The sequence below is a fragment of the Chiloscyllium plagiosum genome, unplaced genomic scaffold (assembly GCF_037043375.1).
Source record: "Chiloscyllium plagiosum isolate Xiang-an unplaced genomic scaffold, Cpla_swu_hap1 HiC_scaffold_31, whole genome shotgun sequence".
In the NCBI taxonomy this organism is placed as follows: domain Eukaryota; kingdom Metazoa; phylum Chordata; class Chondrichthyes; order Orectolobiformes; family Hemiscylliidae; genus Chiloscyllium; species Chiloscyllium plagiosum.
In genome coordinates, this window is record NW_028270169.1 from 13,110,818 (window position 1) to 13,130,055 (window position 19,238).

General features: G+C 47.8%; 1 protein-coding gene across 3 annotated transcripts in view; it reads left to right on the forward strand.

Moving 5' to 3' along the window:
* The first annotated feature begins 775 nt into the window (after nucleotides 1-775).
* Nucleotides 776-19,238, forward strand: part of mrps23 (mitochondrial ribosomal protein S23) — a 28,706-nt gene continuing 10,243 nt past the window's right edge. For 2 of the 3 annotated variants that reach the window (XR_015752324.1, XM_087977256.1), the window contains exons 1-4: nucleotides 776-948; nucleotides 4,934-5,011; nucleotides 9,105-9,228; nucleotides 10,670-10,834. Coding sequence is in view for 2 of the 3 variants with exons in the window: in XM_087977256.1 (XP_087833382.1) it covers nucleotides 800-948; nucleotides 4,934-5,011; nucleotides 9,105-9,228; nucleotides 10,670-10,831 (513 nt within the window). In the remaining variant the exon portion in view is untranslated. Of the gene's footprint in view, nucleotides 949-4,933; nucleotides 5,012-9,104; nucleotides 9,229-10,669; nucleotides 11,874-19,238 lie in introns of those variants that run through there. The other variant, XM_087977255.1, reaches the window with a different exon arrangement.

A 19,238-nucleotide genomic window follows, 5' to 3' on the forward strand; every position in this document is an offset into this window, starting at 1 on the left:
CCCCACCCCCCTCCCCCCCCACCCCCCTCCCCCCCCACCCCCCTCCCCCCCACCCCCCTCCCCCCCACCCTCCTCCCCCCCACCGCCCTCCCCCCCCACCGCCCTCCCCCCCACCGCCCTCCCCCCCACCGCCCTCCCCCCCACCGCCCTCCCCCCCCCCCCCACCGCCCTCCCCCCCCCCCACCGCCCTCCCCCCCCCCCCCCACCGCCCTCCCCCCCCCCCCCACCGCCCTCCCCCCCCCCCCCCCCACCGCCCTCCCCCCCCCCCCACCGCCCTCCCCCCCCCCCCCCACCGCCCTCCCCCCCCCCCCCCCCCACCGCCCTCCCCCCCCCCCCCCCCCACCGCCCTCCCCCCCCCCCCCCCCCCACCGCCCTCCCCCCCCCCCCCCCCCCCACCGCCCTCCCCCCCCCCCCCCCCCACCGCCCTCCCCCCCCCCCCACCGCCCTCCTCCCCCCCCCACCGCCCTCCTCCCCCCCCCCACCGCCCTCCTCCCCCCCCACGCGCCCTCCCCCCCCCACGCGCCCCTCCCCCCCCCCACGCGCCCCTCCCCCCCCACGCGCCCCTCCCCCCCCCACGCGCCCCTCCCCCCCCACGCGCCCCTCCCCACGCGCCCCTCCCCCCCCCCCCCCACGCGCCCCTCCCCCCCCCCCCACGCGCCCCTCCCCCCCCCTTTGTAGTTTCTGGCAAATCCAGCCTTTACATTCAGCTAGGTTTGTTGTAAATAAAGGTGAGGAAATCCACCAACCCGTTGCCTTTGTTTTATACTGTAGGGTGCGGGACTTGTTGCGAGCTGGTGTCATGAAGGAGTCAGAGAAACCTTGCTGGTACGATGTTTGCGCTGCTTTCCCTCCAAAGTATGAGCCAGTCTACGCGCAACCGAAGGAGAGATTTGGTAAAGTGCAGGACCCGGTTCAGGAGATTTTCTACCAGGAGGACACGATTCGAGCGTACGTTCTGCTTGCATTTTGTTTAACAGCTGAGGGGGTTGCAGGTGTTTAAAATGCCAGAAACACTGTGCCCGTCAGGATTCAGCATTGCAGAAAGAAGCTGTAAATGTTTTGGTCTGTGGTTTTTTTTGTCTGAACCAGAAAAGATTAGAGCTGTAATAAGTTTAATTGAACAATGAGGCAGGGAAAAGCTCAGGCAGGAGATACAGAAAAGAAAGCACTATGTGATGGAGTAGAAGATAAAAGTGATCAAGTGATCAAAGGGATGGTAGTAGCAGGAGTTCTTTCAGGTGCTGACCATCCAACACCTACATGGACTGACAGATTGTGAAACTGAATTCACTAATTTGGTATTTGGGGCTGATACCTGAAGTGACTACATAATCCATTGGTTTTCTGCAAAAATAAAAGATGAAAGGAGATGGTATTAGGCCAAATAAAGGATCTAACGATGGGGCTGAGAGAAGCCATGCTTGGTGACAGCTGAGCCATTTCCAGCATCTCAGTTCTGCTTTCACCTTCTCTCATTTCACTTGGGGTTGCTGGTTGATCACTGTTCTCCGTTTCCCACTGTCAATTACTCATTTCTCATCCAACCCTGCTGCATTAATATAATTGCCGGCACATCCTTCCATCTATTTTTGGTCATCCTCCTCCCCTTCAGTCTCTCACTGTCTCACTCTCTCTGACACCATTCAATCTCCACCTTGGTATTTCAGTGCTCCCGAAGTACAATGTAATGATGCTGGGTTAGAATACCACCCTACTGTACTGAGACCATAAGCAATAGGAACGGGAGTAGGCCATTCAGCCCCTTGAGCCTGCTCCCCAGTTCTTCCCCATAACCCTTCATTCCCCAATGGATCATTAGTCTATTTATCTCATTTATTTGGTGGCACGGTGGTTCAGTGGTTGGCACTGCTGCCTCACAGCGCCAGGGACCCAGGTTTGATTCCCACCTCGAGTGACTGTCTGTGTGGAGTTTGCACCATCTCCTGGTGTCTGTGTGTGTTTCCTCCTGCAGTCCAAAGTTACGCAGGTCAGGGTGAATTGGCTATGCTAAATGGCCCATAGAGTTGGGTGCATTAGTCAGGGGTAAAATATAGGGTAGGGGAATGGGTCAGGGTGGGTTACTCTTCAGAGGGTCGGTGTGGACTTGTTGGGCCAAAGGGCCTGTTTCCACACTGTAGGGAATCTAATCTCAGCCTGAAATATACATAAGGTCTCTGCCTCCACAGCTCTCTGTGGCAAGGAATTCCAAAGGGTCGGTGCATTGAGTATAGGAGTTGGGATGTCGTGTTGTGGCTGTACAGGACATTGTTTGGACTACTTTTGGAATCTGCATTCAGTTCTGGTCTCCTTCCTATCGGGAAGATGTTGTGAAACTTGAAAGGGCTCAGAAAAGACTTACAAGGATGTTGCCAGGATTGGAGGGTTTGAGCTATCGGGAGAGGCTGAACAGGCTGGGGCTGTTTTCCCTGGAGCGTCGGAGGCTGAGGGGCGACCTTATAGAGGTTTACAAAATCATGAGGGGCATGGATAGGATAAACAGACAAGGTCTTTTCCCCAAGGTCGGGAGTCCAGAACTAGAGGGCATCGGTTTAAGGTGAGAGGGGAAAGATTTAAAAGGGAGACCTAAGAGGTAACATTTTCACGCAGAGGGTAGTGTGTGTATGGAACGAGCTGCCAGAGTAAGTGGTGGAGGCTTGTGCAATTATAGCATTTAAAAGCCACCTGGATGGGTATGTGAATAGGAAGGGTTTGGAGGGATATGGGCGAAATGCTGGCAGGTGGGACTAGATTAATTTAGGATATCTGGTCAGCATGGACGGGTTGGACCAAAGGGTCTGTTTCTGTTCTGTACATCTGAGTCTGTCCTCTTTGGGAAGAAACTCTTCCTCATCTCGGTGTTAAATTTCCACCCTTCATTGTGAGGCCGTGCCCTTTTGGTCCTACATGCTCCCATTTATTTCTAACTAGAGCTTATGTTTCCATACCAAACTCCTACCTCTCCCACAACTGATCCCAGATACTTAAATGTGCTCACTTCCTCCAGGTTGTCTTCAGTAATATTTACCCTGTCTCTCTGCCGATGGTAGGCTCCAGCTGACAGTCCATGTTGTGAATCTTTGGAGTCCTGCCTTTCTCCTGTGTGTTCACCGTCCCCAGCACATAGCTCAATGTCATCTACACGTGATGTTGACCATGGCCCCTCCATTCCCGGCAGCTGCTAACTGCAGATACGGGAGCAGTGGTCTTGACTATAAGAGACAAGTTAAACAACGGTTGCTCCCTGAAGGAAGCAACCAACATCTGAGAGGAGTGCAGATAAAGATAAGTCCAGCTTAGTTCACCAGTGCAAACAGAGGGGAAAAAAAATCTCTAATCACATTGTATAGCTGGATCCGGTTTAATAAAGTTTAGCTGTGCTCTCATCAACCCAATATGTTCAGAGTGTTAATCTTTCTGATTCCCATGAAAGTTCCAAAGTGTTCTTTAATCACCAACTGATCTGGCAGGGCCAGGGTCTGCAGAACAGGGGAAGCTGAAAAGAAAAGTAACTGATTTGTAAAGAAATGGAGGCGTTTAAATAGTGTGTGAGGATGACCCTGTTCCCCTGGGTTGAGGAGTCCATTACAGGGGTTTAGATTTATAACAGGAGGGAAAGGGTTTGTGGGGAAGTGTCTTCGCCCAAAGCAAAGTGGAAGGAAGGTGGGTTTTGGCCTACTGTCTGAATGTGTGGTAGAAGTGAAAATTCTCATCATATTTAAGAAATATTTGGCTGTATATTGCAAAATACTGCAATTTAAAAGGCTATAGACTTGAGGTGGAATGTGGGATTAGACTGGACAGCTGTTTATTGGTCAGCACAGACACCAAACCACCTCCTTCCTTCCTTTAAATTTCTACAAGTCTGCACTTTCACTGAAGGTTCTCCCCCAGCAGATGGTCTAAGAACACGCTGTGGCTGTGGGCGTGTTCAGATCTGTGTTCCTTTCTGCCCCAGCTCCCCTCAGAAAAGGCAGTCTTCAGTATCTCCCTGTCCCTGAGGCTGGGATATAGGGCGATCACAGCAGAGCAGGGGGGAAGATCAAAACTACGGTAATGGCTGAAGCAAACACCTTGCTGCACAAGGTCCCTCTGAAAACTGGGAGTTGGCTGGAGCCAAGCACTACAAAAACAACTTGTAATTGTATAGCACCTTTTCATTAATAAAACATCTCAAAGCACTTCACAGAAACATTCTAAAACAAAGCATGGCACCGAGCTGCTTGAGAGTACTGGTCAGATGACCAAAAAGCTTACTCAGGGAGTGAGGCTTTAAGAAAGAGGCAGAGAGGTGTAGGGAGGGGAGTGCAAAGCTGTTAGCCCAGGCACAAACCAAAGCTGTGGTCACAATTGGGAAGGGCAATTAAAATTGGAGCTTCTGAAGAGGCCAGAGTTCAAGGAGCACAGAGATCCTGGAGATGCTTCCTTGGGCTGAAGGAGATTGCAGAGATGAGGAGATGAAAGACCAGGGAGGAATTTGAAAATATTAGAATCCCAAATTAAATATTAGAACTAAAGATGCTGCTTCACCGGGATCCTTTGTAGGTCAGTGACCGCAGGGTAATAAATAAAAGGCATTTGCTGCAAGTTAAGACAAAGGTAGCAGATTTTTGGATGACTTCCAAGTTTCTGGGCGATGGAATGTGTGCAAGATCAGCCAGGAATACACAATGGTTGTCAGGTCCAGAAATATCCAAGGTACGAGTGAGGGCTTCTAAAAGCTGACAAGTCAAGAGGGAGTGAAATCGAATGATGTTACTGAAGTGAACCTCGCTGGTTTTCCTGATGGTACAAGTCTGGGTTTGTGCAAATGTCATGATGTAAAACCAGGTCGTCCTAGGTCTCATTGAATGATGGACAAGGTTTGAGGGGCTGAATGCCCTCTTCCTACTATTTGATACACATAAACTTGCTTCATTCTGCATTTTAATTGCAGGAAATTCTATGAGGTGTATGGGAATGGCCCAAGACCATTTGACCTCACACGATCCAATTTTGTTTCCACTTGTCAAAGGTAAGGAAGATCCTTATTTGTATTCCTAGCTTTCTCCTTGGCCCAGACCCAGCAGTTGATTATTGTCATTTATTAATTGGATGTGGGCATTTATTACCCATCCCTAATTGCCCTTGGTGACTTGCTGCAATCCATACCATATAGGGGGATGCACTATGCTATAAGGATGACATAATGGAACAGTAATATATTTCCGAGTCAGGGTGGTCAGTGACGTAGCGGGGAGCTGGCAGGTGGAGGCGTTCCCATGGATCTGCTGCCTTTGTTGTTCAAGGTGGAAGGGGCAATTAGTTTGGGAAGTGCTGTCTTAGTAGCCTTGATGATTTGTTACAGTGCATCTTGTATATGGTGCACACATAGTGCAACTGTGCATTATTGGGCTGAAGGGCCTGTTCCCACACTGTAGGGATTCTATATTTTCTATATACCACTGGTGGAGGCAATGAATGTTGAGGTTGGCAGATTGGGTGCCAGTCAAGCAGGCTGCTTTGATCTGGATAGTGTCCAGCTTCATGAGTGTTGTTGGAACTGTACCCATCCAGGCGAGTGGGGAGTATTCCATATCACTCCTAACTTGTGCCTTGTGGACAGGCTTTGGGGAGTCAGGAGGTGAATCCCCAGTCTCTAACCTAGCTACAGTGGGGATATGGCTGGTTCAGTTCATTTTCTGGTTAATGGTCACTCCCTCAGGATGTTGATGCAATCTGTAGATTAACCAATGGGTGACTGCTGCTTACACATTAGCTGTGGATTGTAGGTTCACACTGTCCATATTGGCTGCTTTGCTGCACATGATGATCTCGGTTGGAGACTTTGCCGTGAGGACTTTGTTTCTCTAGCGTGATCACCGTTTACTGTCTCTTGTCCTCTGGCCTGAGATTGACACAGGGTGGATGGTCTAGTCTCTAACCTTTGTCTCCAGCACACCCCCAGATTAGGAGAAAGTGAGGACTGCAGACGCTGGAGATCAGAGTCATAAAGTGTGGTGCTGAAAAAGCATAGCCAGCCAGGCAGCATCCGAGGAGCAGGAGAATCGACATTTCGAGCATAAGTCCTTTGTCAGGAGTGAGGCTTGTGGGCCGGGGGGGGCTGAGAGATAAATGGAAGGGGCTACCTTCCCCCCCCCAGCCCCACCCCCCCCATTTATCTCTCAGCCCACCCCTAGATTACTCTAGTAAAGGCTGTTTCTGATCCCCTGAATCTTTAAAAATAAAACTAGTTACCAAATTAACCGAGTCCAGCTACATAAATAACTAAATAAGTTCAGTGCCCCAACCATTTGCCCATTGGGTAGTTTAAAATAAATTCGAGGATGTAGTGGGGGGGGGGGGTTGCTTTTCATTTGCAGATATAATCGGATAGTGTTAACTGGAAGACCTATTTTGTACATCTGACTTCTAGTGCTGCTGATTGTAGACTGTGCAGGCATGGGATTATTACATTGCATTCTGTGTCAGGATTGTAATGATTGTGAGTAGTTATAGTTACACCTTTTTGTTCTGTTATTAAACACTCCTGCAGAAGGTGGGACTTGACCCCAGGCCTAGCACTGTGCTGCAAGAGCCGGCTCCTAGCACACCTGTACTGAAGCCCTTACTGTTTTTCCGATATTTTCCCCCACTTAAGAGTCATAGAGATGTGCAGCACGGAAACAGACCCTTCGGTCCAACTTGTCCATGCCAACCAGATATCCCAACCCAATCTAGTCCCACCTGCCAGCACACGGCCCATATCCCTCCAAATCCTTCCTATTCATATACCCATCCAGATGCCTCTTAAATGTACCCGCCTCCTCCACTCCCTCTGGCAGCTCATTCCATACATGTATCACCCTCTTTGTGGAAAAGTTGCCCCTTAGGTCTCTATTATATCTATCCCCTCTCAGCCGAAACCTATGGCCTCTAGTTCTGGACTCCCCCCACCCCAGGGAAAAGACCTTGTCTATTTACCCTATCCATGCCCTTCATGATTTTATAAACCTCTATAAGGTCCCCCCTCAGCCTCCGACGCTCCAGGGAAAACAGCCCCAGCCTATTTAGCCTCTCCCTGTAGCTCGAATCCTCTAACCCTGGCAACATCCTTATAAATCTTTTCTGACCCCTTTCAAGTTTCGCAACATCTTTCCGATAGGAAGGAGACCAGACTTGCACGCAATATTCCAACAGTGGCCTAGCCAATGTCCAACATGACCTCCCAACTCTTGTACTCAATACTCTGACCAATAAAGGAAAGTATACCAAACGCCTTCTTCCTAACTACCTGTGACTCCACTTTCAAGGAGCTATGAACCTGCACTCCAAGGTCTCTTTGTTCAACAACTACCAATAAGTGTATAGGTCCTGCTAAGGTTTGCTTTCCCAAAATGCAGCACTTTGCATTTATCTAAATTAAATTCCATCTGCCACTCCTCAGCCCATTGACTCATCTGATCAAGATCTCGTTGTAATCTGAAGTAACCCTCTTTGCTGTCCACTAACCTCCAATTTTGGTGTCATTTGCAAACTTACTATATTTACCTCTTATGTTCTCATCCAAATCATTTATGTAAATGACGAAAAGCAGTGGACTTCGCACTGATCCTTGTGGCACTCCACTGGTCACAGGCCTCCAGTCTGAAAAACAACCCTCCACCACCACCCTCTGTCTTCTATCTTTGAGCCAGTTATGTATCCAAATGGCTTGTTCTCTCTATATTCTGAGAGATCTAACCTTGCTAATCAGTCTCCCATGGGGAACCTGTTGAGCGCCTTACTGAAGTCCATATAGATCATGTTCACTGCTCTGCCCTCATCAATCCTTTTCATTACTATTTCAAAAAATCACACGTATAGTGAAACCAAACAAAAGACACTGTTGTGAATAGACTTTATTACACAATTGAATATTTACACATACAGCCTGTTCAGGGCAAAGCTAACATCAAAAAAATGAAGGGGGGGGGGGTTAGGTAAGGAGAGAGCGAGGGGATCGGGTGGGGTGGGGAAATAAAGCACTGAATCTCCTGCAGTGCCAATCTCTCTCTCAAGGCATCGAGAGCACTGATGGACACTGCCTGTTCCCTCTGCAGTGACATCCGGGCTCGAACGTGACCACAGAAGAGGAGCAGGCAGTCGTCAGAGATGACCCCCTCCACCCGCTGCCTGGACCTATTTATAGCCAAACTGGCCGGGCCAACGAGGAGATTCTCCGACCTGCCTGCGCCCCTCGGCACCGGGTGTCCTAAGACCAGGAGCATGGGCTAAGGTGCAACCAAAAGCACAACAAAAGGTTTCTCTCATAACTGACAAGGGAATGCAAACGCCCACAGCCAATATGCATATGGTCCACGGGCACCACAGTACCACAAAACAAACGGTCAGGCTAGGAGCCTATGAACCGCTGCAATCTGTGGTTAAGGGACTGCTGTATGCAACACCCTCCACCCCAGATCCCCGATGGGAAGGAGGAAGACTCTGGTGTAGACACTCCCCCACCCCAGCAGCAAATAAGTGTGCCAAGGTATGTGTAGTTACGCTTCTTAAAGGAACATATACATGGTATTGCAACACAAGAATTAAGAGTGGGACTAATGGATTACTCTTCAAAAGAGCCATCACAGAGCTGATGGGCTGAATGGTTGTCTCCTGTGCTGCCCTGGTCTTTGTTACTGCACTTGTCTCCTGGACCAGCTCCCAAGTCAGCTGACCACGTTCATCCTCTCTTTGTCCCATTTGTAAAGCCCTAGTTTATTAACATTTTCAGCTTTCTGGTAATTTATAAACTATCTTCACCCACAACTGAAATATCAAACTTGGTTTCCAAAAAAGGTGTTCAGCCATTTCCAATCTAGGTAAATTCTGCCTGAACCCGGGATCAGCTGCACAAATCCTGATGAAGGGCTTATGCCTGAAACGTCGATTCTCCTGCTCCTCGGATGCTGCCTGACCGGCTGTGCTTTTCCAGCACCACACTCTCGACTCTGATCTCCAGCATCTGCAGTCTTCACTTTCTCTCAGCTGTACAAGTGTCCCAGGGTATTTTTTCCCTTCTGTTTTTGTTGGATCCCTGCCTGAGGTCGGGAGCTCCACACCCTGTCTGACCTTCTCTCTCCTAGGTTTGTGGAAAAGTACCAGGAGCTCGAGGCACAAGGTGAAGTGGACGAAGAGAAGTTATTTGAGGCGACCAGCCGGGCACTGCTCATGGACGGAGTTGTGTTGCGAAGGAGAGGCCGAGCCGGAGTGAGTATCACCCAAATTTGTTTCCACCCTGAGTGTGTTGGTGGTTGGGTGTGGTAGCTTGGAAAGGAGAGATACTATCTATCTGTGAGGAGTTTGCACATCCTCCCCGTGTCTGCGTGGGTTTCCCCTCTCAATCCAAAAGTGTGCAGGTTTGGTGAATTGGCCTGGGGAAATTGCCCATAGTGTTCAGGGATGTGTAGGTTTGGTGCATTAGTCAGAGGTAATTGTAAAAGTAACAGGGTGGGAGAATGGGTCTGGGTGGGATACTCATTGGAAGGTCGGTGTGAACCTGTTGGGCCAAATGGCTTGTTTCCACATTGTAGGGATTTCCGTGATTCTATCCAGTCGTCTTGACCAAAGATTTGGGAATCAAGCTTCACTCCACTGTCTTGAGCTGTAATCCAGACCCCTACCCCACCTCCCCACTCCCAGAAAAAAAAGTCTAAGGCGGCAGGAATGCTGCTATGTTGGAGCTGCTGAGTTAATCTGCGAAGCATCTCTCTGGCAGAACTGGCCCCTCTTCCACATTGGTTTATTCACTTTACGCAGTGCTGTATAAGTGCAGAGTAATGTCCCCTTCTACAGACCAGCTCCCTGCTACACGGAAATTAGTTAGTTTCAAGCAGTTGAACTGAATTAACCAAATGAGCCTGTGGGGACCTCTTAAGCATGCACTTTAACAAAAATCAAATCTCCAAATGAACTTGGTAAAATTTAAACTGAAGTTTGGTTGTGGGGTGCACGGCGTGCCCAGCACTGCCCACCAGTCACAGGAGACCTGGTGCACCAATGAAGCCCATGTCCTCCTCATCCTCCTGGGGTCACCCAGGTACGAAAGGAGCTCGAGAAGAGAGGCAGGCCATCAGGCTGAATGACCAGCTCAGCTGCCCAGGGCATGGACTTGTTTACGGCCATCTCAACCAGGCTTGTTTCTTAATACTGTTTATCTGTAAAATACAAGGTCTGGTTCTTGTGGATATTTCTAGTCAACCTGTTCAGAGCTGGTACTATACTCATCTGGACCATGGGACTTGGGTCTGCGCCTTCTGACCCAGAGGTAGGGATACTACCACTCCACAGAAGGGCCCAAAAGGCTGGCTCTTATAAGCATGCCCTGATCTTTCCCCAATTAGTACCAGCTGCTTTGAATCACAATAGGCATATTCCAGTGAGACTGCATATACACGTTAGTGATGACTTCTGGATGTAACTTTAAAGCAAGGCTGCTTAGGGATTGCAAGGGATCTCATGGTCTGGCTGGAGGAAGAGCAGGGTAGATCTGCCTAGTTTTGTTGATCAATGTTGATCCCTCAATCGACACTGGGCTGTTGGCTTCATTGCTGTTTGTGAGAGCCAGCTGTGAGCAAGGTGGTGCAAGTCAAACTCGGGCAAGTATCCATCACTGTCTAACCCTCCCCAAATAACTTGTTGTGATTTTCAGATATCAGGCTTTGCGAGTGACGATCCCCAGGACTCCAAGACACGGAACCCAGTGTTGGACATGAAGCTGCAGGACCTGCTGAAAGGGATGCAGGAGGAGCAGCAAGAACAAACTCAGGAGGAGAGGCAGCTCCAGGCACAACAAGAGACACAGTCGCACTGACAGGTGTCTGCTCGCCACACGCTTACAAACTGTTTTGTACAAGTGGAAATGAACAGCAACCCCCCCCCCCCCCACCTCCAAATCCCAAGGCTTGCCCCGAAGTGTTATGCATTATTCCTGAATGTTGTAGTCTACTTAAATCAGAAAATCTGGCAATCGATATTCTTCAACAGACTGATTTGTAATAACTGTCAGGTCCAGCACCTACATTAAATCATGATCTAGTTAAATACAACCTGTTACTTAGATTTTAACAATCCCAGTTCTGTGTACAGGTTGATTGGCGTGCTCCTGGCAGTTTATTTTTCCAAATAACTTACTGAAAGGAAAATGAGCCTTGGTAGCTGCCAATGCCTTGTGCTAAGGGCGGCACGGTGGCTCAGTGGTTAGCACTGCTGCCTCACAGCGCCGGGGTCCCAGGTTCGATTCCAGCCTCGGGCGACTATCTGTGTGGAGTTTGCACATTGTCCCCGTGTCTGCGTGGGTTTCCTCCCACAGTCCAAAGATGTGCTGGTCAGGTGAATTGGCCACGTTAAATTGCCCATAGTGTTAGGTGCATTAGACCAAATGAGTTGGGGTGGGTTACTCTTTGGAGGGTCGGTGTGGACTGGTTGGGCCGAAGGGCCTGTAGATTAGAATCTAATCTAAAATCTAGTGCTAATCAAACATTTTGACATGGGACAAAGTTCCCCCAAACCCACTGCCAGACTGCAACTACATATTCGTGCAGCCAGTTGTAAATATATTTTTTTGAAATTAATATCCTTTCTTTTCCCTTTGCTTCTCTGGGTCACTGTTTGGTACCTGAGTTACAATTCCACACACGCACCAGCAATTTGACCAAATGATCACTTTTCATTTGGGAACTGAGACGCTTGGTGTCAGAGGTTTCTCAAGCACAGTGTGCAAATTAAAACAAATCCTGCATGTTGGTATATTGTGAGAAATGGGGCTTTCCAGTGCTGTCACTGCCTGAGTACCGCACTGGTAGAGTTATGAAGGTGGTACTGACTATTTAATTAAATTCTTTGTTACAGTATAATTGTGTGAGGTTACTGTTTTAGACCACACTGTCCATCATGATCCACCTGTGGGGTTGCATATTGAGCAGCAGTTAGATTTGCAAGTTCTGAGGGAGCACTACTGGCTGTGGAGCAGAGACTTGGATTCGATAACCCTGAGATTGACTGAGGGTTTACGTTTGTGCAATCTCTATAATGGTAGTTAGCTAGATGGATTTTGTGACTGTGTCCCCAATTTTCACTCTGGGGCTGCACTGAGTGGGAAGCCTTAAGATGGAGTTACAGCAGATTAAAGTTTGAGAAACTTGTCTTACATTGTCGCTGCCCAAGTACCTTGAAATCTGAAGCAGTCTGACCATAGATTGCAAACACTTCCTTTGGCTATTTCAAATATTAAAGAGGGTCTTTTCTTTTCCCTGTCCAGTCACTCTTTAAGGTTTTTTATTTCTACGTCCTTTTGCCATGCTTGTTGCTTTATTCATCCACCTGCTTCCATCAATGTCCATGTTACTTCCACACTTCACTATTGCAGTCCACACTTCACTATTGCAGTCCACAACACCCCATCTACTGCTCTTTGTAACCTTGAGCTCATCCAAAACTCTGCTGACCACATCCTTACTGGGCACAAGACCTGTTTGCCTATAACCTCTGTGCTCAATAGCCCACGCTCATTAAAATTCTCACCCTTGTTTTCAAATCCCTCTATCACCTCGTGCCCGCTCCTGATTTTGAATCCCACTCCGTTGGCGGCTGTGTCTTCAGCTAATCCTGAAGCTTTTCAATTCCCTCGCTAAATCTCTTTGTCTTTCTGTCTCCCTCAGTCTCTGTCTCTGGCCAAGCTTTTAACCAGCTACTTTAGTGTTCCCGAGTGATTTGACATGAGATTTCATTTGCTTGTGCTTCTGTGAAATGCGTTGTGATGTTTGTGACTACAGTGGATGTACTATATAAATGCAAATTGTTCATGACAGGATTGGGTCCATGTTAGCTAGTGTCTAGAGCGCACAAGATACTGTTTAACCCATTGGTGAGGCCTCTTCCGGAGTACTGTTCTGGTCACTCAGTTATAGGAAGGACATTATTAAGATAGAGAGGGTTCAGAACAGATTGGCCAGGTTGTTGCTTGGAGTTCAAGGTTAGAGTTAGTGTTGGACGTTTTTCATTGGAGTGTAGGAGATTCAGAGGTGGCCTGAAGAGACATGTATAAAATCAAGAGGGGGATGGGTAGGGTTAATGGTAGGTATTTGTTTTTCCCTAGGATGGGGGATTTCAAGTCTAAGGGATTTCTGCCTCACAGCGCCAGTGACCCAGGTTCAATTCCCGCCTCAGGCAACTCTGTGTGGAGTTTGCACATTCTCCCCGTGTCTGCGTGGGTTTCCTCCGGGTGCTCCGGTTTCCTCCCACAATCCAAAAATGTGCAGGTTAGGTGAATTGGCCATGCTAAATTGTCCATAGTGTTAGGTGAAGGGGTAAATGTAGGAGTATGGGTCTGGGTGGTATACGCTTTGGCGGGTCGGTGTGGACTTGTTGGGCCGAAGGGCCTGTTTCCACACTGTAAGTAATCTAATCTAATTTTTAAGGTGAGGGGAGAGAGATTTAAAAAAGACATGAGGGATACATTTTTTACATAGTGGTTCACGTGAAATGAATTTCCTAAAGCAGTGGTAGGTGTGGCACCGTCACGCAACGTTTAAGAGACACTTAGAAAAGTACATGAATAGGAAATGTTTGGAGGGATATGGACCACGAGCAGGCAGGTGGGCCAAGTTTAGTTTGGGATTAAGTTCAGCACTGGCTTGACCGAAGGGTCTGTTTCCGTGCTGTATGACTCTCTAACAAGATTAGCTCAGACCAGGTTAGCAGCACTGCCGCTGAACATATCTGACCATAAGATCTAAGGAACCTGTTAAAAATCCTCTTGTGCAGAGCAGCATTTAGTGCCCGTCCCTAGCTGCCCTTGAGAAGGTGATGAGGAGCTGCCTTCCTGAATTTAGTAAGAAGTGAACTTCTTTCGGTGAATTTGCTGCAACTTATTTTTTGCTTAAAACTCTTATTCCCTTCAGACTGGCTGCACTAACTAATTAAATAATTACTGAAGTGGAATTAATTCACGGAGTAATATTTTCTGGCCTTATTTTTTTTTTAATATAAAGGAATCTAATTATCTCCATGTGACCTTGCTCTGTAGAGTAGAAAAAGTCCCACAGACCTGGGCAGGCCAGAGTTAGCTTGATTATGATTAGTAATGGGAGGGCTGCTGTCCAAGGGGAAGAGTGTGACTGTGACTATTGGCTGTAAAATCATAAGGTTTCTCTGCCTCAGAGGCTAGGGATACTCAGCTGGTGAGAAAATATACAAAGTAGGGGGAGATTTTTTTTTTGGGAAAGTCAAGGTAATTGGGCACTTGCGTTCGGATGCCAGTTGTATGTTGTTTGGTGGAGCAGGCCTAAGTGCTGTGTTTCACGTGGATAGACACGTTAGCTGCAGTTGTTGGCCATTTGGGCCCTTAAACCTGCTTTGCTGAGTGATCTGATGTTGGCCTCAGCACCCCTTCCCTGCCTACCCCCAGTAAAGCTTTCAACCCTTTGTTCATCAGGAATTTAGTTTCGAAAGAAAAATAATTGTACTCAAAACATCTGTTTCTCTGTCCCCAGATGCTGCCAGACCGGCAGCACTTTCTGTTTTTATATCTGTCTATCTCCACCTTTAATGGCCCTCCCCCCCCCATCACTCTCCTAGTAAGAGAATCCCACAGATTTGCAGCCATAAGGAAAATGAGTGGAAGTAAGGCCATTCGGCCCATCGAGTTCACTCCACCCTTCAATCGTGGCTGATGGGCATTTCAATACCACTTAACCGAACTCTCCCCGTATACCTTAATTCCTTGCGAGATTAAGAATTTATCAATCTCTGCTCTGAAGACATTTAACATCCCGGCCTCTGCTGCGCTCTGTGGCAATGAATTCCACAGGCCCACCACTCTCTGGCTGAAGAAATATCTCCTCATTTCCGTTCTAAATTGACCCCTTCTAATTCCAAGGCTATGCCCACAAGTCCTAGTATCCCTGCCTGATAGAAGCAATTTCCCAGCTTCCACCCTTTCTAAGCCATGCATTATCTTGTAAGTTTTGGTTAGATCTCCCCTCAACCTTCTAAACTCTAATGAATACAATCCCAGTATCTTCAGCCATTCAGCGCAAGTTAGGCCTACCATTCCAGGTATCATCCATGTGAATCTCCGCTGGACACACTCCAATGCCAGTATGTCCTTCCTGAGGTGTGGGGCCCACAGTACTCTAAATGGGACCTAACCAGAGCTTTATAAAGTTTCAGTAGCACATCACTGCTTTTACATTCCAACCCTCTTGAGATAAATTAAGGCCCTACCCCTCTGCCGAGAGAAAGCACTTCTCTCATCTCCATCTTCTCTGGATGATTCCTTAATTTTAAATTGTGTCCCCTTCTTCTGGGAATTCTGATGCAGAGGGATCTGTGTTCTGTTACATGAATCACATAAGTTAGTATGCAGTTGCAGCAGGTCAGTAAGAATGCTATCCTTCGTTATGAGAGGATTGGACTGTAAAACTAATGATGTTAGAGAGGGACTGATGAGTTCACATTTTGAGTATTCTGTTTTGGTCTTGTTCATTTAATGAAAGTTGTAAATACATTAGAGGTGGTTCAGAGCATCATGACTAGGATAATACCTGGAATATGTGGGTTGCCTCATGAGGAAAGATTGGACGGACAGCGCTTCCCTCCACCAGAAAGTTGAGAGGAGTGAAAGGTGAAGTGTAAAGTCCTGAGTGGCCTTGACAAGTAGCAGGGATGTTTACTTTTGTGGGGTGAATCCAGGAGTAGGGGGTCACTTAAAATTAGGGGTTGCCCTTTTAAGAAAGATACAGGGAGAAATTTTATTCCTGAGGGTGTTGCAACATTGGAACACTGTGCCTCAGAGCGGTGGAGATGAAATCACTGAATATTTTTAAAGTAATAGGAATTGAGGGTTACTGGGGCTTGAAGGGAATGTGGAATTCAGAACAGCGACAGATCACCTGTGATCATACTGAATTAATGAGCAGGCTTGAGCAGCCAAATTGTCGACTTCTCCTAGTTTAGAGTCGCAGAGCTGTATAGCTCAGAACTTCGGTGCAACTCCTCCACGCCGAGCAGATATACTACATTAATCTAGTCCCACTTGCCAGCACCTGGCCCATGTCCCTCCAAACCCTTCCTATTCATCCACCCATCCAGATGCCTTTTAAATGTTGCAATTGTACCAGCCTCCACCACTTCCTCTGGCAGCTCATTCCATACACGTGGAAAAAGTTGCCCCTAAGGTCTCTCTTTTATATCTTCCCCCCCTCACCCTAAATTTATGGCCTCTGCTTCTGGACTCCCCCATCCCAGGGAAAATACCTTGATTATTCACCCTATCCATGCCCCTCGTGATTTTATAAATCTCTATAAGGTCACCCCTCAGATGCCCCAGGGAAAACAGCCCCAGCCTTTTCAGCCTCTCCCTATAGCTCAAACCCTCCAACCCTGGCAGCATCCTTGTAAATCTTTTCTGCACCCTCTCGAGTTTCACAATCTCTTCCTACAGCAGGGAGATCGGAAATGCACGTTGGTAACTTTTTATTCTATCGATCTGCACAGTGAACTCTGTCGCCCACCTTTTATTCCGCAGTGGCACAGTTCTGCATTCATAGTGCACGGTTCACAGAATTGACCAAAGCCTCAGCGTGTTTAATCACCCTGTCAGCCTACTGTCTGCAACCCTGTCCTGCTCCAGTCCCCCTCATTCTCTTCTCAACTCTCCATGTCCCATTGTGCAGGTGGTTGATTCATCTCCAGATTTATTCTCCCTTTTCAGGAAAATGCTTGACTTCCAGTATCCCCAGTGGTCTGCCTGAGCTCAGGAATTTTTCACACTGGGGGAATGGTCAGTGCAGACACAGATGCTGCCACTTTCCGACAGCTCATTGATTCTTGCAGCACCTTTCACCTGCCTGATCTATTTATACCGTACCCTTCTTTGCTTCAGTTACAAAAAGCCAGAGGGATAAGTTTTTATATTTCATTCCGGTCCCAAAAAAAAAACAAATGACCCAGTAAATCACACTGCATTTGTGGAAGTGCATTTTTACTTAAATTTCCTCTGAGACTTTTTCATTTGGGTAGAGGTCAGGCATGAGAGGTTTTAACATTTCAAGCATAGAGATTGAAGAGTAGTTTTAATGAAGTGACACAAAGGTTTAATCTTGAGAAAATCTCCTGTGAAAATCAATGTTCAGAGATGCAGATCTCCTTTGCTGTTTCTTTTTGTGATGCTGTTCTCATGTTGTCCACTAGGTAGCAGTAACGCATAACTTTCTCTGGCCAAGTTGATTTAATGCATGAAGCCAAACTACACTGTGTCAATATCCATTCTTTTTATCCCAGCATTGAAAGAGCCAAGGTACAGTCACGCTCAGATTGAAATGTTTGAGACTGCTGTCTAGTTATTAAGGGAACACAGACAAATTGTCTCACTTTTAGTGTGACCCGCTAAGTAGAGATGGTGTTCATTGTCACCCATCGCTGCTCCAATTCCTTCCCATCTCCTGAAGGCACAGCTTAAATCAACTCACCGTTACCCTGCTGCTCTCTTTGGGTCTTCAGGGGTGTGCATGTGGCTGGATGAGGCAGAGTTTATTGCCCATGCCTAATTGCCCTCGAGAAGGTGAAGGGGAGCTGCCATCTTGAACTGCTGCAGTCCCTTTGCTGTAGGGGTCCCACAGTGTAGTCAGGGAGGATTTTCACCCAGCAAGGTTGAAGGAATATTGATATATTTCCAAGTCAGGTGTGAAGCTTGGAGGGGAGCTTGCAGCTAGTGGTGTTCCCATGCACCTGCTGTCCTTGTCCTTCTAGATGGAAATGGTCAAGTGTTTGGAAGGTGTTGTCAGAGGAGTGTTGGTGAATTTCTGCAGTGCATCTTGATGCTACTGAGCGTTGGCATCTCATCCACCAACAATCAAACCAGCTGTATTATTCTGGATGGTCATACAGTCATAGAGATGTTCAGCATGGAAACAGACCCTTCGGTCCAACCCATCCATGCCGACTAGATATCCCAACCCAATCTAGTCCCACCCGCCAGCACTGGCCCATATCCCTCCAAACCCTTCCTATTCATATACCCATCCAAATGCCTCTTAAATGTTGCAATTGTACCAGCTTCCACCACTTCCTCTGGCAGCTCATTCCATACACGCACCACCCTCTAAGTGAAAAGGTTGCCCCTTAGGTCTCTCTTATATCTTAATCCTGTCACCCTAAACCTATGCCCTCTGGTTCTGGACTCCCCCACCCCAGGGAAAAGACTTTGTGCTGAGATTCACTCATTCAGACAAGAGGGAGTATTCCATCACTCATATATTGTAGGTAGTGGGCAGACTTTGGAGAGATGCGAGTGAGTTCCTCATCACAGGGTCCCAGCTGCTGATTTGGCCATGTACCCAAAGTATTTTATCTAGGAGAAAGTGAGGACTGCAGATGCTGGAGACTGGAGTCGTGAGTGTGGTGCTGGAAAAGCGCAGCAGGTCAGGCAGCATCCGAGGAGCAGGAAACTCAACATTTCAGGCACAAGCTGAAGGGCTGGAGCCCAAAACGTCAATTCTTCTGCTCCTCGGATGCTGCCTGACCTGATGTGCTTTTCCAGCACCACACTCTCGACAATATTTGATCTGTGTGGTCCAGTTGAGTTTCTGGTCAATGGTAACCCTAAGGATGTTGGTAATGGAGTATTCAGCGATTCCAATGCATTGAATGTCCTTGTTGGAGATGGTCATTGCCTGGCATGTTGGTCTGTCTACCTGCCCCTTATTCACCCAAACCTGGATATTGTCTAGGGTTTTTTCCCCTATATTTGGACGTGGACTTTTGTTGCCTCTGAGGAGTCACAAACTGCTCTGAACATCGAGCAATCATCGAACATCCCCACTTCTGACCTTAAGATGGAGTAAGAGTGATTGGTGAAGCAGCTGAAGATGTTTGGTTTTTGTGGTGCAGTGGTCCCGTCCCTTTCTCTGAGCCAGGAGGCTCAGGTTCAAGTCACACCTGCATGGAACTGCATAGTTAGGAAAATATATACAACTCACCCTGATTTTTTTCTTTTGGTGCAGTGGTATTGTCACTATCTCTAAGCCAGGAGGTCTGGGTTTAAGTCTCGCCTGCTGCAGAGATGACTGACAGCTAGCAACCACAGCCATCTTCCTGTGTGCCAGGTATGACTCCAAGCAGTGGAGAGCTTCCCCCCGGTTCCCATTGACTGTGGTTTTGCCCGGGCTCACTGTTTTACCACACAAAGTCAAACGCTGCCTTGATGTCAAGGGCTATCA